General features: G+C 44.5%; 1 protein-coding gene and 1 pseudogene across 2 annotated transcripts in view; both read left to right on the top strand.

The window, feature by feature from the left end:
* Positions 1-24,946, top strand: part of Egf (epidermal growth factor) — an 89,654-nt gene that overhangs the window by 48,840 nt on the left and 15,868 nt on the right. The window contains exons 12-19 of one of the 2 annotated variants that reach the window (XM_023710000.1): positions 6,151-6,255; positions 7,412-7,635; positions 11,064-11,231; positions 11,933-12,082; positions 15,983-16,102; positions 19,370-19,486; positions 20,774-20,896; positions 23,696-23,818. In XM_023710000.1, the coding sequence (XP_023565768.1) occupies positions 6,151-6,255; positions 7,412-7,635; positions 11,064-11,231; positions 11,933-12,082; positions 15,983-16,102; positions 19,370-19,486; positions 20,774-20,896; positions 23,696-23,818 (1,130 nt within the window). The remainder of the gene's footprint in view (positions 1-6,150; positions 6,256-7,411; positions 7,636-11,063; positions 11,232-11,932; positions 12,083-15,982; positions 16,103-19,369; positions 19,487-20,773; positions 20,897-23,695; positions 23,819-24,946) is intronic. The other variant, XM_023710001.1, reaches the window with a different exon arrangement.
* LOC105741563 lies at positions 13,861-15,126 on the top strand (annotated as a pseudogene).

The following is a 24,946-nucleotide window of genomic DNA, read 5'->3' as shown; positions in this document are numbered from 1 at the left end:
AAAATTGTGGTATTGGATATTAGATTTTTCATGTCCATTAAGATTTGCTTTATATAGTTGGGTGCTCCCGTGTTTGGTGCATACATATTTATGAGTGCTACCTCTTCCTCTTGAATGTTTTATGTAACCAGTATATAGTGGCCTTCTTTATTTCACTTGATCATTGTTGATTTAAAGTTGAGACTGTCTGAGAATAGGATTGATACCCCTGCTTTTTTCTTTGCTGCTAGGGCATGTAGTATTGTGTTCCATCTTTTGACTTTCAGCCTATGAATGTCTTTATGAGTTAAATGTGTTTCTTGCATACAACATATTGTTGGATTTTGTTTCCTAATCCACTGTGCCAGTCTATTTCTCTTAATTGGTGAATTGAATCCATTTACATTAATGGTTAGACATGAGATGTATTGACTTACGATTGACATGTTATTTACCTGTTGTCGTTTACTCTTTTTTCTCCTGTGTTTAATTGCTTGCCCTATTTAGTTGGTTGCTTCTGATCTCATTCGTGGAATTTTGATCATTTTGTTCCCTCTCTACAACAACTTTCAGTAGCCTGTGTAGAGTTGGCTTTGCCATCATGAAATTCTTTAGCTGTTCTTTGTCATGAAAGTATTTCACTTCTCCATCAAACTTGAAAGAGAGTTTTGCAGGGTATAGAAATCTGGGCTGGAATTTGTTTTCATAGAGGACTTGAAGTACTCTACTCCATGCCTCTTCTTGCCTTCATGGTTTGTGAAGAGAAGTCGGCCATAATTCTGATGGGTTTTCCTTTGAATGTGTTCTTCTTTTCTCTAGCAGCTTTCAGTATGTTATTCTTGTGCTGAATTTCTGGGATCTTGACTATTATATGTCTCAGTGTGTTTTTAATGGGGTTGAGGTTACTTGGCGTTCTGTGTGCTTCGGTTACCTGAATGTCAGATTGTTTCCTCATATTTGGGAAGTTTTCTGCTATTACTTCTGCCCATATTTTTTAATGTCATTTATATTGACTTCTTCTTTCTCATTGATGCCTATTAGTCTCACATTGTTCATCTTTACATCATCTTGCAGATGATTGATTATTTTTTCCTGCATCCTAGTTGTTTTTAAGAGATCCTTTCTTACCTTTTCACTGGCTGCACCAGCATCTTCAAGATCTGAAACTCTGTCTTCACTTTCACTTAAATGGTTTTGCATGCTTGTGATTGAGATTTTAAATTCTTCTATATCTCTTTGACTCTGCTTCATGCGATTTCTTTCCTGTGTTGCTCATTCAAGGAATCTGTAATTTTTCTAATCTCCTCTACTTTTTTTTATCGATGTCTTCTTTAGAAGCAGTTATAAATTCTTTTATTGTTGTGATTTTTTCAGATTGGGTTTCCTCCTTATGTTTCTGTAGTTGATTCTTTACTTCAAATGTTATGAGTTCTGAGAATTCTTTTCTTATTTCAGAAAATTCCACTCTGAGTTCCTCTATGACTTTCTGCTGTTGCTTATTTACTATCAATACTTTTAATTCATACATTTGAGCTGAGCTAGTGTCCTCTGCACTTGTTCTGGGTGGGCATTGGGTTTCCTCCATATGTTTCTGCTTTTGATTCTTACTGCAGATGTTATTAATTCAAGGATTTCTTTTTTCATTTCCAATCTGAGTTCCTCTATACCTTTCTGCAGCTGTTTCTTTATGTCAGAAGCCATTGATTCATTGATTTCCACTGTGTGATTCCTACTTTGTTCTGTGTTATTGTCCTCTGCCCTTGTTATGGGTGGGCTTGGATTCTGAGGTTACATTTTGCTCCTTCTTGTTGTCATTTTGTGTAGCACTGTCTTCTGACCTTTGTTGTAGATCTTTGTTGCAGCCTTAGCACCTCCTGAAATGCAGGTGTAGATCTACAAAGTTTGGGTTTATCCAGCTGTGCCTGGCTTGGGTCAGGCTGCTGTGCTCAGCTCCTTCCTGCTGCTGCCCTTGAGGATGAACCTGTTGTACTTCTCTGGCAAGATGTTCTGCTCCTGGACTAGCTGGGTGGTTCTGTCTCCTGTATGCCAGGCCTGAGCTGAGTCTGGAGGGGACAAGGTGGAGTAGGGGGAGACACACTCACTCTCCCACACACTCACTGGGCCTGGTCAAGGAATGGATCTGGGGGGGTCCCGCCGGCCTCAATCCTTTATTATTTGGATAATTGAATAACTGTAATGCACTTGATACTGTACTTAGAGCTTAATGTCCATACCATTGAATCCCAAAAAGGTCAGTTTTATTTTTTCTTCTTTAAAGCTTTAAAAAATTGCAAATGAAAGAGGTAAAATAACTTCCCCAAGGTCACGCAGTCCATAAGTATTGGATTTGGAATGGAAGGTCAATGATGACTATTTCCAGGGCCTGACTTCTTGATATAATAATGATGGCAGGCCTGGTTAGTGTGCCCATGGTCCTCCATTCAAGCCAGTAACACACCATTACCGTGGAGATGTCTCATGCCCTCAATCAGGGCTGATTTAAAGTGTGCTTGCTCCAGAGTCCTATGACAAATTAAAATCAACTCTAGTTGTAATAGTTACAAAAGTCATAGTAACAGCTTCTTCCATGTTGAGCTTAATTAAAGAGTAGTTTAAATGTTTAAACTACTGGGCTTAATAACAAAGCTCATACATGGTTGTTCTCAGAACTGTAAATGTGGTTCAGGACAATAGAGGTATCAGCAGCTCGTGGGCTCTCAAAGGATGCTGGGTCTTCTCATTTCCCTCTGCTCATGAAGCTCCTCTTGTGGCACTGTTTGATTAAAAGCATCCTGGGGAATCAAATTCAAGTTCCCTAGAACAAGAAATCAGTAGAAATGGGCCCTTCTGAAGTCCTCTCCTCTCTAGAGGTGGTTGCCAAAAGAAAAGCTTTAATTCATATGGAAATGAGAGGTTGACAGTTTGAAAACGTTGATATTTGCTAGAAGTTTGATTGAAATAACTAGATTCCAGTCTTCTGATATTAGATGATGTGGTACTTTTTTTTTAGCTAATTAAGAACCAGAGGCATGGTTACAGTCTGTGTTGGCTGAGGAAAAGACAGATTCAACACTTAGGAATGAAGCTAGATGGTGAGCCCAGTGGAAGTGCTATTGTTTAGTGTGAAAGAATCCTGATCCCTAAAGTCAATTTTCAGTGAAGAACCAGGAGGTAAAACACAAGATACCTGTTTCCTCATTCTTTGGAGGTAGTAAAAACTGCCATATGATACAAATTGCTCTTCCATGACCTTTCTTACCTACAAACACAGTGGGTTTTCCTCTGACAGATTTGCTCCTGTAGATTAAGGGGAGCTGGAGAGTTCCATGATCTTTGCTTTCTCTTTCCTTACCCTAGCATCTGTGCTTTGCTTTCTTGCTGAGTCAGATAAAAGTACATTAGGTGAATGCTTTGCGGAGCTCAGTTCATACCCAATGGCTGCTCTGAGCAGAATCCACAGAGGCTGCAACAATGACTCTGGGACTGACAGTTCCATATGCCCCTCCCTTCTCTCCCAGCAAGGAAGGAGAGGAACGTGGTGACAGTTGTGCTTGAGGACTGCATTTGACACATTGAGTTCCCAGATGTATTGCACCACCAGATCCCTTCCTGCTGTTTCAAGTGGAGCCCAAGGTCCTAAGCTCCTAAGGAGATGGGGACCTCGCCTCACCCTGCCCCTGGAGGAGAGTGTAGATTCCCTGACTTACATCACAGAAAGGAATGGCAGGTCACGATGAGGACAGGTACAGAAAGACTTATTAGACAAAAGTAAAGAAAGCCATACTCAGAGAGTGCATGTGGGTCCTTGAGCGAGGGGCACATGGTGATCTGGGGCTGGCAGCTTTTAGGTGGTCTTAGGAGGAGTTTGTGGAATTTGTGAATTCCTCATTAAGAGCCATTTCCTGATGAAAGTTCACTTTATGGGAGAAAGGCATGGGTAACCTAATTTTTCAAGACTTAAGAATTTAGAAATGAGTAGTCCAGAAGGGAAAAATATTGTAAGCTGAACAATTTTTAAAGCACTATTTTCTTGTCTCCTTTTTGCCTGTCTTTATTTCTTCGATCCTATTCACTATGAACATTGTAACAGCACTGGAGAGTAAGCAGTTTCAGATTAGCCACCTCCCTGAGGTGGAAGTGTGCAGAGGGTCTCCAGCCCAGTGCAGGTCCTCAGCCAAATGTTCCTTCGGGGGACGTGGGCGAGCCCCTTCTCTTCCAGTGGCTGAAGAGACTTGTGTAAACTGCAACGCGATCTCCTTTAGATCGCACAGGACCCGGAGCTGATTTCAGCCTCACCAGGGGCTCCTGCGCAGGCCTGTCCCATGGCCTCATTGCCGTGAAGGTGCGGTGGCTGGACTTGCACAGATGCTTGCTGAATGAATACAAGGTCATTATGATTGTTAGTTTGCTTTAGAGAAACAAGGCCAGTGGCTGGCCTTAGGGCCTGCCTCCAGGGAGCGGCGCAGCAGCCCCACTTAGCTCCTGAAGGGGGCAGGGTTGGAGCCATCTCATTTAGCATCCAGCCAGGTCCTTTCCAGCCTGATGGCGGTGCTTGTCTCCCCACCACTGCCCCTTTGCCTGCCCTGCTCACTTGGCCTTCTGGTCCCCCATAGCTTTCTAAAGTGCAGCAACTGCCGAGCACCCCCCATTCTTTCTGGACCCTGGGACTCTGAACTTGCACCCCTTCCCGCTTGTACTCCATCCCTGCCCACCTCTGTCCCTGCCTGCTGTCTCCTGCTTGTTACTACTTCTAAGGTTCCTTCTGAAGCCCCTCTCAGTGGAGCCACCCACTGTCTGCCCTCCTGCAGTTCCCATGTGCACTTGATACACTCTTGGTCCCTGTGCCCATTTCTGGGTGCTCAGAGATGATCCCATCCTCCCTTCCCTGCCTGCTCCCCTCCTTCCCCACCCACCATCCTTCCTCCTTTCTGTTTCTATTGACCTTTATAGGGACAGAGATGAGGTTCTGTTTCCTATTGTGTCTGTAATGCTTAGGACAATCCCTGGCATCCACTAATTGCTCAATAAATATTTGATAATAAGGATTTGTTTGATGCATAGAAAAGCTGAAACATAAGACTTATCTACCCTGTCAGATACCTAAAAATTATTTTAATGTAAATATTTGTGAATAACACTTTAGTACAATAGTCTGTCCCTAGCCATGAGGAATATTTCTAGGATCCTCAGCGCGTGTATAATAAAGTTTACAAATTAGGCACAATAAGAAATCAACAACAACAAATAATGGAATGGAACAATTGTAAAAACATACAATAATTAAAGTTATGTGAAGGTGGTTTCTCAGAACACCCTTTGTACTTTCACCTTTTCTCTTAGAAGAAGGGATTTATGGCTTCTTTTTGGCTTCTCTAAATTGCTCCCATCTCCACTGTTGAGTTTTGAGGCCATTATTATAAATAAAATTAGGTTACTGGAACATACAGACTGTGATGTCTATACTGAGTTAGTCTGCTGACCAGGATGGCTTAGGACTAAGTGCTACTGGGAGGGTAGCATATATCATGTGGATGCCCCAGAAGAAGGAACGATTCATATCTGAGGCAGGACAAAGTGGGAACCTCAAGGAAGGCTCAAATGGTACACAATTTTAAACTAATAAATTGTTTACTACTGGAAATTTCCACTTAATACTGCCACATACAAGGGTGAGTGGAACCATGGATAAGGAGTGGCTGTTGTGCTCCCTTGGCCCTTGGCGTCGGATGAAGATAACTGGAGGCAGCAAAAATCTCCCCCTCCCCCTTGTGACCACAGATCCAGACTCCTCTCCTCACCTAACTCCACAGATTTCAGCAAGAGATTGGAGGCTGTACAAAGAAACAAGTGGGAAATCTATAGTCCCGGCCTTGTCCCTGTCGGGACACCGACACAGTCCCATACTACCTTATCTTATGACCGTATTTTATTTGCTTGGCATAAATATTCAGGTGCTAGTAGAGAGTGCTTTAAAATGATAGAATATATTTGGGGTGTGTGTGTGTGTGTGTGTGTGTGTGTGTGTGTATGCGTGCGCGGGTTGCACGCATGCGCGCGCCTGTGTGTGGGGAGTAAGAAATTTAGAATACTTAACATATCAGGAACAAGGAAAAGAAATATTTTTGTTTAAAAAGGTATTATTAGTAAAACCCTTATTTAAATTCATTCTAGGAAGTCTGTCATTGAAGGGAGTGACTTAAATGGAAAACATCGGCAAATAGTCATTAAGGAAAATATCTCGCAGCCACGAGGAGTCGCTGTCCATCCAATGGCCAAGTAGGTATCTGAGACAGGAAGCGTCCTCTCTGCAGCAGCCCACAGTGTCAGTCCTGCCTGTAGGCTGGTCAGGGGACTGAAGCCAAGAAAGCCCAAGAGATGTGCTCAGATCTTCAGAAATGATGTGGTACCACGCGTTCCTCATTTTTGTGATGTCTTGATTTTCTGTTCTTATATAATAATTATTTTAAGCAAATTCAGTTTCTTTTTTTTTTTTTTTAAAGAAGTGGGCTATAAGCCATTAACCAATTAGACTTAAGCATATTAATGTACTTGCTTTAAAAAATCAGCATCATTTATGAAGAACAAAAGAATGTTTGGACTGTTTGACTTGGGAATTCTTTTTAGAAAAACCATTAGGTGACCTCAAATGACACATTATTCCTAGATTTAGGCAAGAGGAACTATGAAAGATTAAAAGATTCCATGCTGCCAATTAGCAATTCATATCACATGTTGCAGTGAGGTAGAGAATTAAAGAGAGAGTAAAGGATTCTTTCCTAGTTATTAAAAAACAAAACCAAGAAGCCAACTCTGCTTTGTTTATGCTGGAAATGTCCCAGTAGTCTGGGGGAGGTAACATATTGGTAGCAATTAATCATTGATTTTAGCCCAACTAAATGGTTAAAACTGAGCATGTGAACATCCTTCAGCAGGCCAACAAAATATTCGGCCACCGTGACTTCAAAAATATTCCCAACACCTGGCTTATGGAACTTAAAATTAGCTGAGAAAATTTAGTACATTGTATACAACCGAGTAAGGCAAGTGTACTCCTCTGCTTATGTTGTGGTTTTACCTGTACATAGCAGAACAGTCTAGCAGGAATCACTGCATTTTGCAGCTAATTTAAGACTACTCATCTAGGCACACTTTTGATTAGCAATATGTATTTTAAAAACAAAACCCTTTTTTAATCTAATGCTCTGAGCTTTCATTCAGTCTTTCTTATCCAGTATGCTTTACTTAGATAAGTTAACTATTTTGCTTTTGAAAATTACTCATCCAACACGCAGTGTTATATTTTGTCCTTTAAATTCCTTGGTACAGCACTTTAGCGTATGCTGAAGTTATTTATACTGATATTTTCAATGATGAAAGAATGGAATAATTTTTTCAGAAAAATTCTATTTGTTGTATGATTCGTTGATTTAAGGAGATTGTTCTGGACTGATATGGGGGTGAATCCACGGATTGAAAGCGCTTCCCTGCAAGGCTCTGGCCGGCTGCTTATAGCCAGCTCAGATCTGGTGGAGCCCAGCGGACTGACTATTGACTACCTGATGGACACCTTGTATTGGTGCGATGCTGCACGGTCTGTGATTGAGATGGCCAATCTGGATGGTTCCAGACGCCAGAGACTTGCCCAGAATGATGTAGGTGAGGCCTTGGGGTGGGCAGTCTCATCTTGGTTGAGTATAGAAGACTGTCCTCTATGAAACGTGTTCACACACACAGACACGCACACATGTGGCCATATTGTGAGAAAAAGAGTAGAGACTGACAGGGAATTGTGAGCTACAAGGATTACCTTAGTGAAAATAAATCCCAAAGAAAATGCAAAATTTTTCTGTATTTAGGGATAAAAGTTAGCTTTGGTGGTTATTATTTCTTATGTTTTAGAAAATACCACTTTACAAGAGGGATGACAGCGCTTTTGGCATCGCTGCACATCAATGGTAACGTGCAAAGTTTGGTGAATACAGTTTTCAGTCCGGCAAGCTGGTGTATGCCTGTAATTCCAACCCTCTCATAGGCCAAATCAGGAGGATTAAAAGTTCCAGCCCAGCTTGGGCAATTTAGCAATTTGGTGAGACTCCACCTGAAAAACAAAGTCAAATCAGGCTGGAAAGGCTGGGGATATAACTCTGCAAAGGCCCTGGATTCAATCTCCGGTAGCACAAAAACAAAATGAAAACAAAATAGTGTTCTTCTCTACTATATTTTCAGATGTTTCCTTGAGGGATCATTTATTTTCATAAATATCTTAGCGATGGGAAGTCCAAGTAGATTTGGAATTGTATAAGTGGTGTGAGATTTATTTTGATCCAGGGAGCCTATAGGCTGCTTTTGAAATAAGCCATGTGACAAATAGGTGGTGATAAAAGGCAAAAAACTGCTTCTGTGTGTTAGAACCACCAGGATGTGGTGACCAGACTTAACTCTGCATCTACTAAGGAACTGCAGAATGTTCTCGAGCAGGTGACACAAATGATCAGCCCAGCACCTCTGTATAACTGCGTGGGCAACAGCGCAAGGGCTGGACTGGAATTTAGACAGAAGGAAACCAGGAGGCTACAGTGGTTGTGCAGGCACCAGTTAATGAAGGCATGAGACATTGTCAGTGATGGGCTGGGAGGTGAGGATGCGGGTGAGTTACTGTGGGTTAAAAACCAAGACGATCTGGTAACAGGCTGGTGTCAGCAATAGAAACTGATTGGGAAGATGCAAAAACAGACTCTTTCTTCCTACATTTCTAAGGTTCTTAAAAAAATTACACTTCATAGTAGTGAGAAGTGTGTGTGTGCAGTCAGAGTCGTTATCCATCCATGCACTTAGGTCATTGCAGAAATGGAGATCCAGTGTTGCGTAAAACAAATACAGTAACTGTAGAGTCCTGGGGTCTTGTAGGGGAGACATACATTACTTTAAAAAACACTGCCCAAGTAAATGTAAAGCTATAGCTTTGCTATAGAAGAGTAGGAGAGTACTGGGCAGACCTGAAGCAGAATGTAAAAGCATCATATTCCGGGGTGGTCTCTGACCAGGGTCTGCGGGCTCCATGGCAGGAAGGTGTGGCAGAGGACAGCCGCTCATGGCATGGCGCCCCAGAGAGAGACTGGTGGAGCAGGATCCAAACCCTTCTGGGTCACACCTTCAGTAACACGGGTCTTCCAGCCAGGGTCCACCTCCTATCAGCCCACTTCAGCCCACAGCTCTGCACAGCGCGCCCAAAGTGCAGTTGTCGTTAAAGATGTGAGGCTTTGGGGGAGACAGTGTCGCTTAACAATAGCAGCGCATAAAAAAAATTCCTTTGCTGCACGTAGGACACTAATTCAGACAAAGCTAGAGGCTAAATGAGTCTTAAGGGCCCTGGTCAGTTAGTGGACTCGCGGACACCAGGATGAGTCATTTATGTTTGCTGCCCATACAGGGAGACATTCATTGTAATCTACCAACTCCACTGCTCATTTTTGAGAAGATTGTTCTGAGAAATGTGAATAGGTGCGATGAAAGCCTGGGCCTGCCCAGCTTCAGTGTCCAACCAGCTGAGGTAGTGCAAGCTCCTAAGTTTGATTCCCAGTACCAAAAAAAAAGCAGTTTTGGGGCATGGAAGAAGTGGTTGAAGCAGCCATGAAATGAAGCCAGGAAATGGCAAACAACTTTCAAAAAAAAAAGTGAAGAAAAAAAAAAGAAATCTGGTGGCACACTTCTGTAATCCTAGCTACTCAGAGGCTGTAGCAGGAGGGTCACACATTTAAGGTCAGATTGGGCAATTTAGCAAGATCCTGTCTCACAATAAAATATAAAGAAGAGTGGGGTTTAGTTCAGAGCTGCTGGGATGCAGTGCCCAGTTTACAGGAAAAATGAGGTGGGGGAGGGAAGGAAAGAAGGAGAAATTAGAGGAATCAAGAGGATGAGGACATTAAGATTAGAGAAGCCACGCATAGTGCCATACACCTATAATCCTAGTACTCTGGGAGGCTGAAGCAGGAGGATCACATGTTCAAACCCAGCCTAGAGGGACCAGCAAGATAGCTCAGTGATCTAAAGAGCCTGCTTATGCAAGCGTGCAGGGACCACGGTTCCATCCCGGCAATATCTGACATGCCGGCCCAGCCCCCAGGGCAGGCAGAGCCAACCACACACACAAAGAGAAAGAAAGAAAGACAGACAGACAGACAGACAGACAGACAGACAGACAGAAAGAAAGAAAGAAAGAAAGAACCCATCCTAGGAAATGTAGTGAGTTAGCAAGACACTGCCTCAAAAAAAAACAAATAAAGATAAATAAATAATAAAAATAAAGATAAAAGGGCGGGGGAGGTAGCTGTGTTTGTAGGCCTTGAGTTTAATTTGTTGCACTGCAAAGAAAAAGAGAGAGGGAGAGAAGAGAGGAGAGTAATAGACATCAGAAGGAGCTGGTGGAGGGAGGGGCGTGTGTGTGTGTGTGTGTGTGTGTGTGTGTGTGTGTGTGTGACACAAGGGTGCAGTCTCTGGACTGTTAGGTAAGAGGAGAGTGGGGTTCAATGCAGAGAGATGTGCTGGTGGAGATGAGAATTGGAGAAACACTTATTCAGCTCCCTCAGATTTTAAAAATCCTTACCCACACCTACAAGTCTCATCTCCTGGTTATTACAGTTGTTCAGAGGATGAGGACCCTCCAGCAAAGAGCAGCAGAACCTCTATTTCAAGTTTAGTCTATAAGTAGTGGCAGGTGACCTCGAGATAAGACATCCCTACTTGGCCTTGTGTAAGCCCAGCAATCTGGGAGGTGAGGCTGGAGGATATGGTGAGACCCTGTCTCAAAGAAAGATCATGAAAGGTCCTCAGGACTGAAAAACACATCCCACACCACCCAGATGGGGGGTGATGATAGAGGGCTTGGTTAGGACCTTGTATGAGCCCAGGCTCTTCAAAGAACCAGGTCTCTGCACTCCAGGTTCTGTGGGATGCAGATGTAGGTCAGCAGCTCCATGCAGAATGCTCCCGTGAGGAGCTGGTCAGGTGTAGGAAATGCATGGGTGTGGGGCATCACCCTCCCACAGAAGTAGTGATGCATGCTGTGCTCTATGAATTGCTTCCAGGCCACCCATTCGCCTTGGCTGTGTTCGAGGACCACCTCTGGCTGTCGGACTGGGCTGACCCATCGGTAATGAGGGTGGACAAGAGGACTGGCCAAAACAGGGTACGTCTGCGAGGCAGCGTGCTGAAACCCTCCTCACTGGTTGTGGTTCACCCATTGGCAAAACCAGGTACACTGGAACTGTCCCACGTCCTGCTGGGCTGGAATCTGCGACTCTTCCAATCAGTAGCAGGCAGTGGGTGGAGGGGCTGGGGCAATTTCCACTAATCTGCCTAAATGTTGAGATTTTCTAAGATTTGGGCTATGCTTGAGGGAGCACGTCTGGTAGTATGGTAATTTTGGCTTCCGCCTGGATTTGTTATTTGGTGTCTTGGGATGTCGTCTGTCAATGTTGTCTTTTTCCCTCCTGCATAGTTTTTGCCTACACTTTGAGGCCCCCAGGTTACAGGCCCAGAGGGCAGGTGATTTAGAGGCTTGCAGTGGCAACTTCCATCCACAGGGCCTCCCCAGCCCAGCCTGAGCAACAGAAGCCTCCAGGATCCCACTGCAGCCCTTCTGCCCCAGCTGCCATCAGCTCACTTGGATGATGGGTCAGGAAATAGCGATCATGGCTGACTGTTAAATAGGTGTTTGAGCCAAAGTGCTCTCCATCCTTGCTCAGTAGTCAGAAGGTGGGCACATTTGTGCTCGCCTGGGAATCAGTGGCCGGTGGGGCGTGCTGCGCAGGAGCAGGAGCCCTGGCCACGCCTTCTCTTCAGAGCCCATGGAGCGGTTCTCCCCAGAGCCACACACAGTGATGCACAGTGATGGCACCTGCAGCTCCTTCTGCATGTCACAGCCCACCCTGAGGTTGCCTCTTTCCTCCACCAGGTGCAGATCCCTGCTTACATCAGAACGGAGGCTGTGAACACATTTGTCAGGAGAGGTTTGGAACTGCTCGGTGCTCGTGTCATGAAGGTTTCAGGAGCGCCGCAGATGGGAAGACGTGCCTTGCTCTGCAGAGTCAACAGCTGTCAGCTGGTAATGGTAATGTGGGAGATGGTGTTACTAAGTTGTCCTATGTGTGAGTCCGCTTTCCTTCCGTCCCTCTGCTTTGCCTGGTGGTTCATATTTTGTGTTACTAAAAGCTCTCCTATTTTTACAAATGCTAAGAGTGTGTTTGGGGTTTTTCATACTTTTGATGAGCTTTGGGTTCCTTGTTACAGACTAAATTAAATGGACTTCCCAACAGCAAAAGCTTGCAGCTTCTCCATATATAGTGGAGTTGGCACAAGCCTGGAAATTAATACCAGCATTTCATCACTTCATAAAAATGTTTGGAGAGGTTTTGTTTAGAAGTTTTATGTCTTCCTTTTTAGGAGTAAGAATACACACTTTTCCTCCCACATGACAACTCTTAATAGGAAAATCAAAGTTATAAAAAAAAAAGTTAGCATATCAAACAAATTGGAAATCCAACCTGAGAAAGCTTGGGATCAATTTTTTTTAAATAAACTGAATATGACTGAGGGAGAGGGAGGGAGGCCAAGGCAGGCCTGCATGCCATGAGGGTGCCAGTGTCCTTTTGAATTGTCCAGGCAGACATAAAGTCACCTTTTGCTATCTTTCTACCTAAAGCATACAAAAGATAATTTAAATTTTATCAAAAGAATTTTGAAATTTTTATTTCTCTTTTTACCCATGGTATAAATATGTTAGGTGACAGTGTGGCAAGGAGTAGATGGGTTGATTTGTCCGTCGCTCAGGGCTGGAGAGTTTAGATTTTCATAATTTTCTGTTAATTTTTGTCTTAGCACAAACTCTTACTCTCAAGCCTCCCTTCTTTACTTTTAAAAAATTATTGAAGAGTTTTTGTTTATGTGGATTATATCTGCTAATGTTTGTAATATTGAAAGTGAAAATTATAGATATCTTTCTTATGCTTCTAAAGAAAATCCATTATCTATTCACATTACATATTTTTTTTTGAAAATAACCTAAGCATATTTTCCAAAACCAGAAATCTATCATGTGCAGGGTGGCACTGCTGTATATTCACATTGTTAAGATCTGGTGTTGCGAGGACAGCTGGGTGCTCATAGCTGAGTTAAATCTGTCACACGTCACAGAGAGCACATTGGCCAAGCAATGGCCGTGACTCATCCACATGGCTGCACTGATAAAGGTTCGACAATCTGAGGTACAGGATCTCAGGACAAATCCTGAGGGCATTTCACTGACCTTCTCAGACCAAAAAGCTAAACTCTTGTTGCATAGGTCTTGCTTTACCTCGTTCTTAACCATCCAGTAGAAAAGTATGAAGTCGAAATATAAGAAATAAAGCCATGCTGTTATGTTGAGCTGTGGGGGACTCAGGTCAACAATTTCTGACATTGCCAGTTAAACAAAAGACCCAATGCTATTATGGGCTACTGGACTCTTTTAGAATATTTTGCTGAGTTTACACACCTATAATATTCAATAACGGAACTTAGAAAAAATGGGGTATACAGATGAATGTCCATTTTGTATCTGTGTATTCAAAGAGGTTGGGATAGATATATAGTTGCATTCTTTTAATGAATAGAATGATTTGTTCTAATGGTGTTTGTAAATAGGATCACAAGTCCGCATCTTATACAGCAATTAACCACTAAGAAGAATATATGCAGTGTATTATTTGTTGAAACTGTACTTCCGATTTGATTTGAAACTGTCTCATTGCTATATGTTTATCAATAAAACTTTGAAAAAAAATAAAAAAAATAAAAAATAAAAAATAAAAAATAAAATAAATCTGTCACACGTTGCTCTGGTTGAAGACTCTGAAGAGAAACCAGCCTTGGCAAAGGGCTGTTAACAGCCATTTGAAATGCCTTCTTTGGGGCTCTTCTTTTTCATTTTGGACGCCATACCGGAACAGGACAGGCAGTAGTTTCTTATGGCTTCACTGCAGGTGGAACCTGCCACTGGTGACAACCACAGCCTATTTTCCTTAAAGTGATGATGTACTTCTTCATTTGAGAGAAAATCTTTGCAAATACCCGCATCTTAATAGCAGAATCTTCCTGTTAGTCCTTTTGTCTCCCAAATAAAAGTCACGTCTTATGAAGAAAAGTGGCTCATTTCAGCTTGCAGGCAAAACTCACATCCATGCTCTTCCTCTCTGTGGCCATCAGCCCTCCAGCAGGGGCTGGAAGCAGGCTGAGTGTGCTTCCCATTTTATTATGCAAAATATTGAACAGTTCTCTAGTCGATGGTCAAGAGTTTTAAAGAAATCAGACACATAGGCTTAAATATTGCATGATTTCTCTTATATGAGAAACTCAAAGTATAAATAAAGAACAAAATAAAAGATAAATATGGAGATGACCTGCAGAAATGGCACCTTGCAAGGGGATGGAAAAGAAGGAAGAACAGGCCATCAGCCTCCAGGTTCACCTGGCTGAAGAAGAGAATGTATTTGGTGTCTGTCACATCTTTGCATCCTTCAATGATACTTTCGTCCATGTCACTGATCTCTCTGGCAAAGAAGCCATCTGTCACATGACTGGTAGGATGAAGGTGAAGGCTGCTCGAGATGAATCCTCCCCATCCGCTGCCATGTTGGCTGCCCCAGATGTGCCCAGAGGTGCAAGGAGTTGGTCATCACCACCTTGCATATTAAACTTCAGGCCACAGGCGGAAACAGGACTAAGACCCCTGGGCCTGGCGCACAGTCAGCCCTCAGAGTGCTCACTCGCTCGGGAATGGAGATCGGGAGGACTGAGGGTGTCACTCCCATCCCCTCCGACAGCACCCACAGGAAGGGAGGTCCCAGTGGTCACCATCTGTGAACAAGGCTCAAGTTGCTTTCAGTTAATGAATTACCTTCATGTACACTAAAAAATAAAGATAAATAATAGGAAGTGGGGAGGTCTTTTGCAAATGGCAAAGGAAAAAAGGGTGGAGAGAGGGAAGGGAAAAAGATGGAAAAAAGAACTAAGATGTGTTGCGTACCACGGAAGGGATGCGATCATTTGAGTTCTTCAAACATGAACAAATACAAAAGGGAGATTGAAAAACTAATTTCAAAAATAGAGCATTTGTACAAGGAAAAGAATAATAATTCTTATTGCTTCCTGAAGAGCTTTTTGTGAACTGGATTTTTAAGTGTGTGTGTGTGTGTGTGTGTGTGTGTGTGTGTGTGTGTTAAATGAGAGCACTTGGTGCCGAGCAGTGCAGCTCCTGATGGAGGTCACAGTTGCCACACGGCCCATGCGGCTGCCCTGACAGTAGCCCCCCTCTAGGCTTTTGCTCCACCACTAGGAGTGTGGACATGAGGGAAGAAGCAAGTGACACCCAAATGTGATGATGAAGGCAGTTTTGACCTTGTGGGCTCTAAGTCTTCATGCACCGGGGCTGGGGAACACAATTGCGAGAGCTTGGACTTAGAAGAACATCCATTTCTGCCTCCCCCAGTGTGGGGTGGAGCAGGTGTGTGCATTCTTGGCCTGCCTTAACTTCTGGCTTCATTATGTCCTTTTGCATTTTAAACTTCAGGTAAAAGCAGGCTAAAATAGGCAAGAAAATAACCGACAGAAAGAAGGATATGTTTAATTCCAGTGAGGAAAATCTTATCCATGGTGGCCTGTGATTATAGTCGGATTATAGTTCCAGTACATTTGTATTTATTCCTGTTTTTTGCTAGTACCTAAAAGAGTTCTCTTTCTTCCCCTCTGCATTCCTGCTCACCAGACTATCAAGGGCAACTGAGTGACACTGGCAGGGAGTGGGACAGTAGATGAGATTTTCTCCATCAGAAAGGCCCTGCCAGTTACCTAGATCCTTGTACCATAAGCATGAGTCTGAACTCCTAACCAAAGAACAGTCATAAATATAAAATTAATCTTCTCTGGATATGAAAAAGTGAAATTAGCTGTATCTGTTGGCCTTTGACAGGTGGTGAAGCTGATCAAAATAAGAAGAGGATAATGCTGGACAACGTCTCTGGGGCCAAGGCATCAGAGGACAAAACTGCAGAATCTCAGCACATGTTGGTGGCCGAAATCATGGTGTCAGGTAGGACAGTGAGTTCTGCAGTCCCCGGGCTCCGCCACTTCCATTCTACCAGTGAGAAATCCTGGATTTTCTCTTAACATTGGCTAACTCACACAAGCTAGTGAAACCGAAACTTGGACTCAAGTTCTTCTCTTCCTTTGAATGTTTGTCCGCCTCCACATTGGGGGGACGCGCACTGCACATTTAGGTGGACTGCACTGTGGGCTGAATGGTCTCAGAAGACTATAACTGGGAAACAGAGGTGAAAATTAGGGTGGAACAGATTTAAGTGTCTCCACCTACATGTTGGTACGTGTTCTGTCTTGCTGTGCTTCTGCTGGTGTGAAAAGTTAATAGCAGTTGATGAGCAAGTATCAGTTTGTTTCTTCACCTGGGGAAGAAAGTGGATTTAGAACAAATCATAGAATTCTCTTCTTCTGTGCTGTACCATTTCCCACCAAAATGTCAGATAATTTGTTCAGTACGTAACAACTTCGGGGAACCCAGTCTCCCATGTTCTGTGTCCACTCTGTATTCTGAAATCACTGGTGAGGCCGGTGGTCTTCCAGCTAGAGCTAGTTGCCCTAGAGCTCCTGCAGTTGCCAAGCTTCTCCCTGGCTGTGCCCCTCCACGGCAGCTTCACTTGACTTTGAAACAGTGTGTTTGTTTCCTTTGCTGATGAGCATTAGATTTCACTAAGATGTCTGTAGCTGTAAGGACATTCGGACATTGAAGGAAGCGCTTACCTAACATCTGTGACTTGTGAATGACATCATAGCTGTGCGCGGCTTGTAGACCTCACACCCCATCTCACTAGGGTGACTTTTGATAAGATAGAGATGTATCTTAATAATAATGACACCTGGCTTTTCAGGGGGAGGCTTAAGCATGTACTGTGTGTTTAAGTGGGTTTTCTATTTCGATCCTAATTGCAGCTCATCTTGTTACAGATGCAAAAATTAAGACTGAGAAACATTAATTAGTGACTTTGCCAAAGGTTTTTGTGACCAGATGATTAATCCACGCTAACATAAAGAAGCATGGAAAACTTTGTCATTTTAGGAATATTCCCCATTCAGCAATTTATTTTTTATTTTTTTGGTATTTTTTTAGGGAAGGGTCTACAGGGTGTTCAAGGTCTCTCTACTAGATTGGATTTGTAGTGATCCACCTGTTTACAGCCTCCCAAGAGCTGGGATTACAGGTGTGTGCCACCATACCCAGTTTCAGTTGCTGTCTGAGTGTGCCCCAGGGGCAGGGCCAGCATAGCAGGCCTGAGAATTGAACCCCCAGCCCCTGCGCCTGCTTGCAGGTACTTTAATCCACTGAGCTATTTGGGGTTTTTTTTGTTATTTTTTGGTGGAATTGGGGATTGAACTCAAGCCCCTGTGCTTGCCAGGCAAGCACTTATTCCACTGAGCCATTTCCCTGGCCCCCTGCTGAGCTATGTGGCCAGCCCTCCCATTCAGCAATTCATTGGGCATAGACTATACTGAAAGCTGGGGATACCATGAGGGGCCAGGTACAGTCTGATGTGAGGACAGGGATGAGCAATGCAATAAAGGAAAATGGTATTGATCAGTATTATCAGGACAGAGAATCTTTTCAATTCATCAGTGATCCCTAAGGCTTACAGAGAACAGTTTGGAAGACTAACTCAAGGACTAACTCAAGTGATGGAGTAAATTAAGCAGAGTGATGTTATGGAAGGATGAGGTGGCCAGAGGCCTGCCAGTCCAGATTCCACAATGCACATGGAACTAGATGGGCTCTCTTCCCCTTCTTTAGGAGAGACCAGGCCAGTGGTCTCTTGGCAGTGAGCGCCTCATCTTCAGTACTTTAGTTCTGTCCTGTTTTCCCATGGCCTGTGATGCCCCCACACCCTTCCCGGCCTACTGAGCCTGCTGTCCTTGGCTTTCTATGGGCACTGCAGTTGTACTGGCCTCACCTGCAGCACATACAGGCCGTCTCCGCCCACAGCGCCCTCTGGAGCCCTCCCCGCCCTGCCTGCACAGCCTGCTGAAGATGCTCTTCCTCAGAAAGGCTTTCCCCAGACCCTGGCCATGTGGGATCGCTGTCAGAGGTCTTCGAACCCAGTGCAGGTCCTCTACCATATCCTCACACTTGCATCTCCATAATTATCCAAGGCAGCAGGGCCCCCACTCCATCTTCATCACTCTATTCTTGGTTCTTCATTAGGCCTGGGACATAGTAGGTATTCATTTTTGAATGAATTTTATTTTTAGTGTCAAATCCCTGGAACCTTTTATTGTTTGAGAGGCTAGAGTTTCTTCTTTTTCCTTCCCACTTTCTTTCTTTTTCCTTCTCTCCTTTCACAATATGAGGGCTCAATCCCAGATCCTCACATAGCCTGTGGATGTGCCTTGCCCTGAGCTTATCCGCAGCCCAGAGAAGCTAGTTCTTCAGCATTATATCATGATATCCTTCAATATCTCTATTTAAATACACACCATACTTCTGACTTCTCAGAGATCTTTTAAATAAATTTTCCCCTAACCCTTATAATAATCATGGGAAATAGACCTAGCAGGTATTGCCCCCGTAGTTGAGACAGGAAGAGTGTGTGGGCAAGTGTTCCTCCCAGAGCTAGCTTGTGGCAGAAAGGACTTGGGCTCTAGCCCGTTCTGCCTACTACCACATATCCTTGCTTTTCATCATGCCAAGCTAACTCAAGACTTGCAAGTTACTCAAGTCCTGAATCATATTCTAATTTAGGATAATTCTACAAGGCATTTAAAATGTCTTGGGTAATTGGATACCATCCACACTATACTCTGAACAACCTTGTGATTTGAGATCTAGTCTTCCAAAATGAGTACTGAATTCAGTGGGTAATTCATTAGTGTGAACTGACCATGCTGAGTCGCAAATGTGAGGAGGTGGCCAAGCCAGCAGGAAGGTAAATGTTTTCACAAAAGATATCCTGCTTCACAGCTAAGTGAATTGAGAACTGTTAAATCATCGAACAGCCTTTTGAAACCTGGGTGTGTTTATTTCCAGCAGTTATGTAGTTCAGACTTGAAAATGAAAAAAAAAAAAAAATTATAGACCTCTTCACTCAGGGGTCTTTCAACACCAAATAGTTAAGTCTGGAGGAGAGAGTCCTAGCTCGTGGGTACCTTTGCTGTAGGTCCGGCGCACAGGGCACCAGAGTGCTTCTCCCAGGTTCTGGGACCGGAAGTGCTGGCACAGCGCGCAAAAGCCAGGACCTCGATGTCTGCCCCTCTTCTGAGGGCCGGGAATATCACGTGGCTTCTTGCTTTGCAGATCAGGATGAGTGCGGCCCGGCAGCCTGCGACACGCACGCGCGCTGTGTTTCCGAGGGAGATGGCGCCTCGTGCCAGTGTTTGGAAGGGTTCGCTGGGGACGGAAAACTCTGTCTAGGTAAGAGTAAAAGCCAAATAGGCACATTTGAAAAACTGTAAACCAGAAGCAGCCTTTTTGCTCTTAACTATACAAAATCGCCAGAAAGATTTATATAATCAGCACGTCTAAGGGCATTACTTGATGTTAGCTAAATAGTGATGACGACAATGACAACACTCGTGGAAGATGTAAGGCATGTAAGTGTATCTGCACAGATTAGCATGAGGTTTATGGTACAATGGTGCGACAAATGCAGCTGACACGAAAAGGAATAAGTTATAATTGGAAGAGTGGCTTTGGCTGAAGCAAAATTTGTGTGTTCATTCATTCCAGTGGAAACAGAGCTTTTCCCCTAGTGATTAGTGTGCAAGTTTTATTCAAATAAGTAGATTGTGGTAGGTAAGTTTCTGGTTTATTTTGATGGCCTTAATATTAAAAATGAGTGATTGGTAGGCTCAGAGTTGTGACTCTCCTGCCTCAGCCTCCAGAGGTGCTGGAATGATAGGTGTGCTCCAGTGGACCTGTCTTAGAAGAGCGCTTTTGTCCTTTTCCTCATCCCAATTTGTCCTTCCCATGGAATAGATTCTTTCCCTTTTATGGCATCTATTGTACCTTTCAGATTTTATTTCCTGTTTCAGTTCTTTACACGAGACAATGTTTACACATGTGGGTCTGATTTATTTCACTTACCACTGTGGTCTCCAATTGCATGCATTTACCTATAAAAGCCTTGAGTTTATCTTTTCGTATAGCTGAGTAATACTCCGTTGTAGAAAAGTACCACATCTTTTTTATCCATTCCTCAGCTGACCTGTTGAAAGGACAGTTAAGGCTTAATTTTTTTTTTCTTTTTCCAATTTTGCATGTTTATTTCTGGTAATCTAAACAACTAATTGGAAGATAATATATAATACATCAACCATTGTCAAATTACTATTATTTTGTTTAGTGAAATTCTGTATCATTTCTAATGTTTTTTTTCTTTTCCTTTTACCATGCTGTCTTCTGTTTAAAAAATAAAAATAAAATAATTTTTAAAAACAGTTCTTATGGTCTGAAACGCTGGACAAGTGATTTACTTAGCTATTCTGACAGATGAGAACTCTTTCAAAACACCAGATAGTTATTTAAGACTTAGGTATTTGGAAAGATAGGAACTCTGTCATCGTAGATCTGTCAACATAGAACTTCACAACTAGGAAACAGGATTGCAGCATGTTTGCAAAGAATGTTCTTTTTCCCCTGCTCTTCCCACTCCCACCAGCACTGCCTAAAAACTTCATCAGCTCCTCATTTGGCCCACAGATATAGATGAATGTGCAGGGGACAGCACCGCCTGCCCCACCTCCTCCGAGTGCATCAACACAGAGGGCAGCTACGTGTGCAGGTGCTCGGCTGGGTACCGCGGAGATGGGCTTCACTGTCTCGGTGAGGAAGAGGAAAGGGGGCAGAGGGAGGCGGCAATGCTGGGAGCACAAGGAAGCCTCATGGGTGTGGTGGCTGGGAGAAGGCAAGCTAGCAGGGGGCTGCGCAGCCTGTGGGACAGGACGCAGTTAAGTCCTCAGTGAATGGCCACACTCCTGTCTTGGGCTGTTGCTGCGCTGGGGGCTTGCAGTGTCCCATCATACTCCACATTGTCACGACATGGGCCGTCATGGGGGATTGGGCAGCTTTTCCCAGTCCGAGCTTGGCCTCGGGTGCAGGTGTATGTGTGTGGAGAGGAGTCCTGGTGGTTTTTGACAGCATCAGTCTGTGGGAGAGTCCAGCCACTGGCACTGGGATAGTGGTGCAGAGTACACACAGCTCTTTAGCAATCACCACCTCTGCGTGAGGGTGGGTGGGGGCTGTGGGCCGGAGCACATCTAGCCAGTGGCTCTGCCTTCCCAGTGGAAGTGGCTTAGCAACACCACACAGGCAAGGACCAGCCCGAAGCCACCACCTGGTGCAGGGTTATCTGAACTTTCACCACATCTTTCTCCTCAGTGTTTTCTTTGTATCTTTCTGAAAACACAAATCTCTTACAGCAGGGGAAAATGTCCTGGTAAAAAAAAAAACCCTCACCTGACAGGGCCTTCTCCTGTGAAAGCTGGATGAAGTGTCAGTTGTGACTCTCCCAGACCCTTACTGAGACCCACACACCTGAGATGCTTTGTAAGGTACACATTTGGCTGTCAGTCAGGAAAATGTCACTACTCTAATTAAGCAGGCTCCTAGATAATTTAGACAAACAGACCTCATATTTAATTTCTTTTGAAAAGAAGCTTGCGTTTCTTAAATGTTTAAACTGACCCTAGATTCTAGCTCTGTTACTAACCCACCTCTTTCCAGGGTTGAACGGGACACAGAGCCACTGCCCCATGGAACCTGTGGGCTTGTGTCTCTGTCTCTGTCTCTGTCAGTCTCTGTCTCTTTCTGTCTCTGTCTCTGCCTGTCTGTCTGCCTCTGTGTCAGTGTCTGTCTCTCTCCCTCTTCTTCTCCCCCTCCCTCTCCATCTTCCTTCCCTTGAAGGTGGTAGGTAGTTTATTGAGATTATAGCAGGAAGTCAGTCTAAATGGAGTCATTTTGAACCATTTAGGGTAGCAGCTCAGAGTGAGACCTGTATCGTTGGTTCCTCAGGGTGGCAGGCACAGCCCCAGTAGCTGTGGGAAAGCTAGGATGAGGAAGTCAGGCCTTGCTTTGTGCAAGGAGAATGGGATCGAAGCGGCTGTGATGAGCAGTGCAGTTCATAGTTAGAAAAGGATCTGTCTGCAGTATTAGGTGAGAGGGCATGGGTGGGTGCAGGAGTGAGTGCGGGAAGTGAGAAAGTGTTGATTAGGCGGCAGGGACATGGAGGGCTGGGGCTGTCCAGGCCCAGAGACAGGCTGTTGGGGTGGTAGGGACTAGCAGTAAGCCTGCTTCTGTGGCTCAGGCCACAGCAGGGTGCTGTGGACCAGGTGGCTTCTCCACAAACCTTTGCTTCTGCAGTTCTGGGAGCTGCAAGTCCCACATGAAGTTGCAGCTGGCTTCGTCCTGGCACAGGTCTGTTTCCAATTTATAGATAGTCACCTTGTCTCGGTGCTCTCACGTGGCCTTTCCTCTGTGGTGTTCAGAGAGTGTGCTCCGCTGTTTGTTCCTCTTTTGAAGACCACTGTCCTTTTGGCCCAGTGCCCTAACTTCAGTCACCTCCTCCCTGACCTGACATTCAGACACAGATACAGTTACACCGGAAGTTGTGGCTTCATCATGCGAGTTGTGTGGGGAGTGTGGTGACACAATTCAGGCCTCAGGAGAGGGCTTAGGTCATCTGGGGAAAGGCTCCACTCTGAGGGCCGCTCCGGGTTTCACTTCCTGGTCACGGCTGTCCTAATATTCTAGTAGCCACGTTACGAAGAGTGAAACAGAGTAAGTGCGTTTAAATTTCATAATTTCCTTATGCTGATGTATCTAAAATACTAGCATTTTAGTATGTGAGTAGTATAAAGTGATTGGCTATTTTATATTTTGATACTAAGTCTTCAAATCCATTAAGGATTTGCACTTACCACCTCAGGAGGGAGTAGACATGCTTGTGGCACTCAGCTGTCCCCGCACCCTAACCACCATGTGAGGCAGCACAGCAGAGAGCTGGTGGTGTCCCAGCCAAGGATCGCTGCTTCTGGGGAATAACCTGGGACTGGTGTTCACCTGAAGCTCAGAGGAGATGGTGGATGCAGGAGTGTAGTGATGCTGTTCAGAGCAGAAAAAGAAGGGGAAGGGACTGGCAAGGAGGGGAGGGAAGGGAGCTATGTGTGAGGGTGGTGGTGGCGAGAACGAAAAAGATGAGAGCTGGGAAAGGAAGGATGGCTTCTTCACATATAGTTCACATCTATGTATGAAAAGCAAAAGTGTTATATTTGAATGAAATCTATGTCGATGGGCTAGATGTCTATTTGCATAAAAATAAGTATAAGTTTCAGGGTCTGTACATCTAAATATATGCCTCAAGGTAGTTTATCATTCTGCAGTTTGGGAAGTCTTTTTTCCTTCCAGGCCTGAGGAAAATCCCCCTGGTCTTCTATCAGAAGCCTGGAACCCTCCAATGGGTGTGTGGCCAAGGATTCAACCACCATGACAGAATCTCAAAAATTGCACAGGGTCCCAAAATGTGTGGCATGGCAGGGGCTAAAGAGATCCCAGATTCCGCATTTGTGTAACCTCTTTCCTCCTCCTCTGTGTCCCACTTTCCCCGCTACCCTGCTGTCCTGGCAGATGTTGATGAGTGCCAGCTGGAGGCACACAGCTGTGGGGCGGGTGCCAGCTGTGTAAACACGGAGGGCGGCTATACCTGCTCATGTGCCGGCAGCCCATTTGCACCTGGGCTGCCCTGTCTAGGTAGGTTGGGGTGTGTTCTGGCTGGGGCCAGGGTGTCCTGGGAATTCTGCCCCCACTTTCTTCAGACTGATACTGGGTTTGAGACTCTGTGATGGCTCCAGCCTTCTCAGTTTAACAGCATCTGGAATAAATCCCTTTCTGTTGCTCACAATTCAGTAAAGGTGGGCAGACAGGCAGTTCTCTTGAACACCGTGACTAATCACTTCATTTGTGAGGTTGATTTCTAGGGCTGCTGGAAAATTGCAGGGGTTCTTGCAAGGTTAGGTCAATTGTATGTCTGAGCTTTTAATGATAATATATTATATTTTTTATAATATTTCCAAATATTGACATTTAATATGTAGTCAGTCTGCAGTTGAGGTACTTTGCATGGAGTTTTCCAAGTCTGCTATGAGCTTGACAATTGCAGCACACAGTGTGGCAGGCGCACACACCTCATGTTCAGCTGTCCTGTGTGGCAGTGGCTTCCAAAGTGGGCAGCAGAGCAGGGCACAACAGAGACTCCTGGGCAGATCCTAGTCAGGTGGCAGGAGGTTGTGCTGACAGGAAGAGTAAGCCTGTGGAGGATTTTAAAACAAAAACTGGGATTAGGACAGAAGCGGTGTTCTGCATCTGAATCAGGCCCCAGGCTTTCTTTGCTTCCCTCCTAGGCTGTCACGTGGGCCCTTTTCTTCCTGAGTCCTCCACAGAAGAGCAGTGTCTCAGCATCCCTGAAGGGGAGCTGGTTTTTCCGACCTTGGAAACCAGGGAGGGGTCTGTCCCAACCCTGCTAGCTGCTTGCCTCAGCTCTGCAAGAAGGGAACTTCCTCAGCATCCCTGAAGGGGAGCTGGTTTTCCCGACCTTGGAGCCCAGGGAGGAGTCTGTCCCAACCCTGCTAGCTGCTTGCCTCAGCTCTGCAAGGAGGGAACTTCCTCAGAAAGGAAGGCTCATGCTGGCCTGCTCACTGGAGTATTAGTGATTTTTTTTCTCAAATAATTTGTATTTCTTCAAGATATTGAAAAACTGCTATTTATTAAGTCAGCTACACACCCTGGTGTTCTCCTTTTCTGAAACAGTGAACCATTCAGTGAAAGGAGCCGTTCCCACTTCGGCATTCCTCTGTTATCAGAGCATTTCCTGTCAGTGTT

Source organism: Octodon degus, unplaced genomic scaffold (genome assembly GCF_000260255.1).
Source record: "Octodon degus isolate 3935 unplaced genomic scaffold, OctDeg1.0 scaffold00016, whole genome shotgun sequence".
Lineage (NCBI taxonomy): Eukaryota > Metazoa > Chordata > Mammalia > Rodentia > Octodontidae > Octodon > Octodon degus.
Note: the sequence above shows the minus strand (reverse complement) of the source record. Positions and strands in the feature narration are given on the sequence as shown.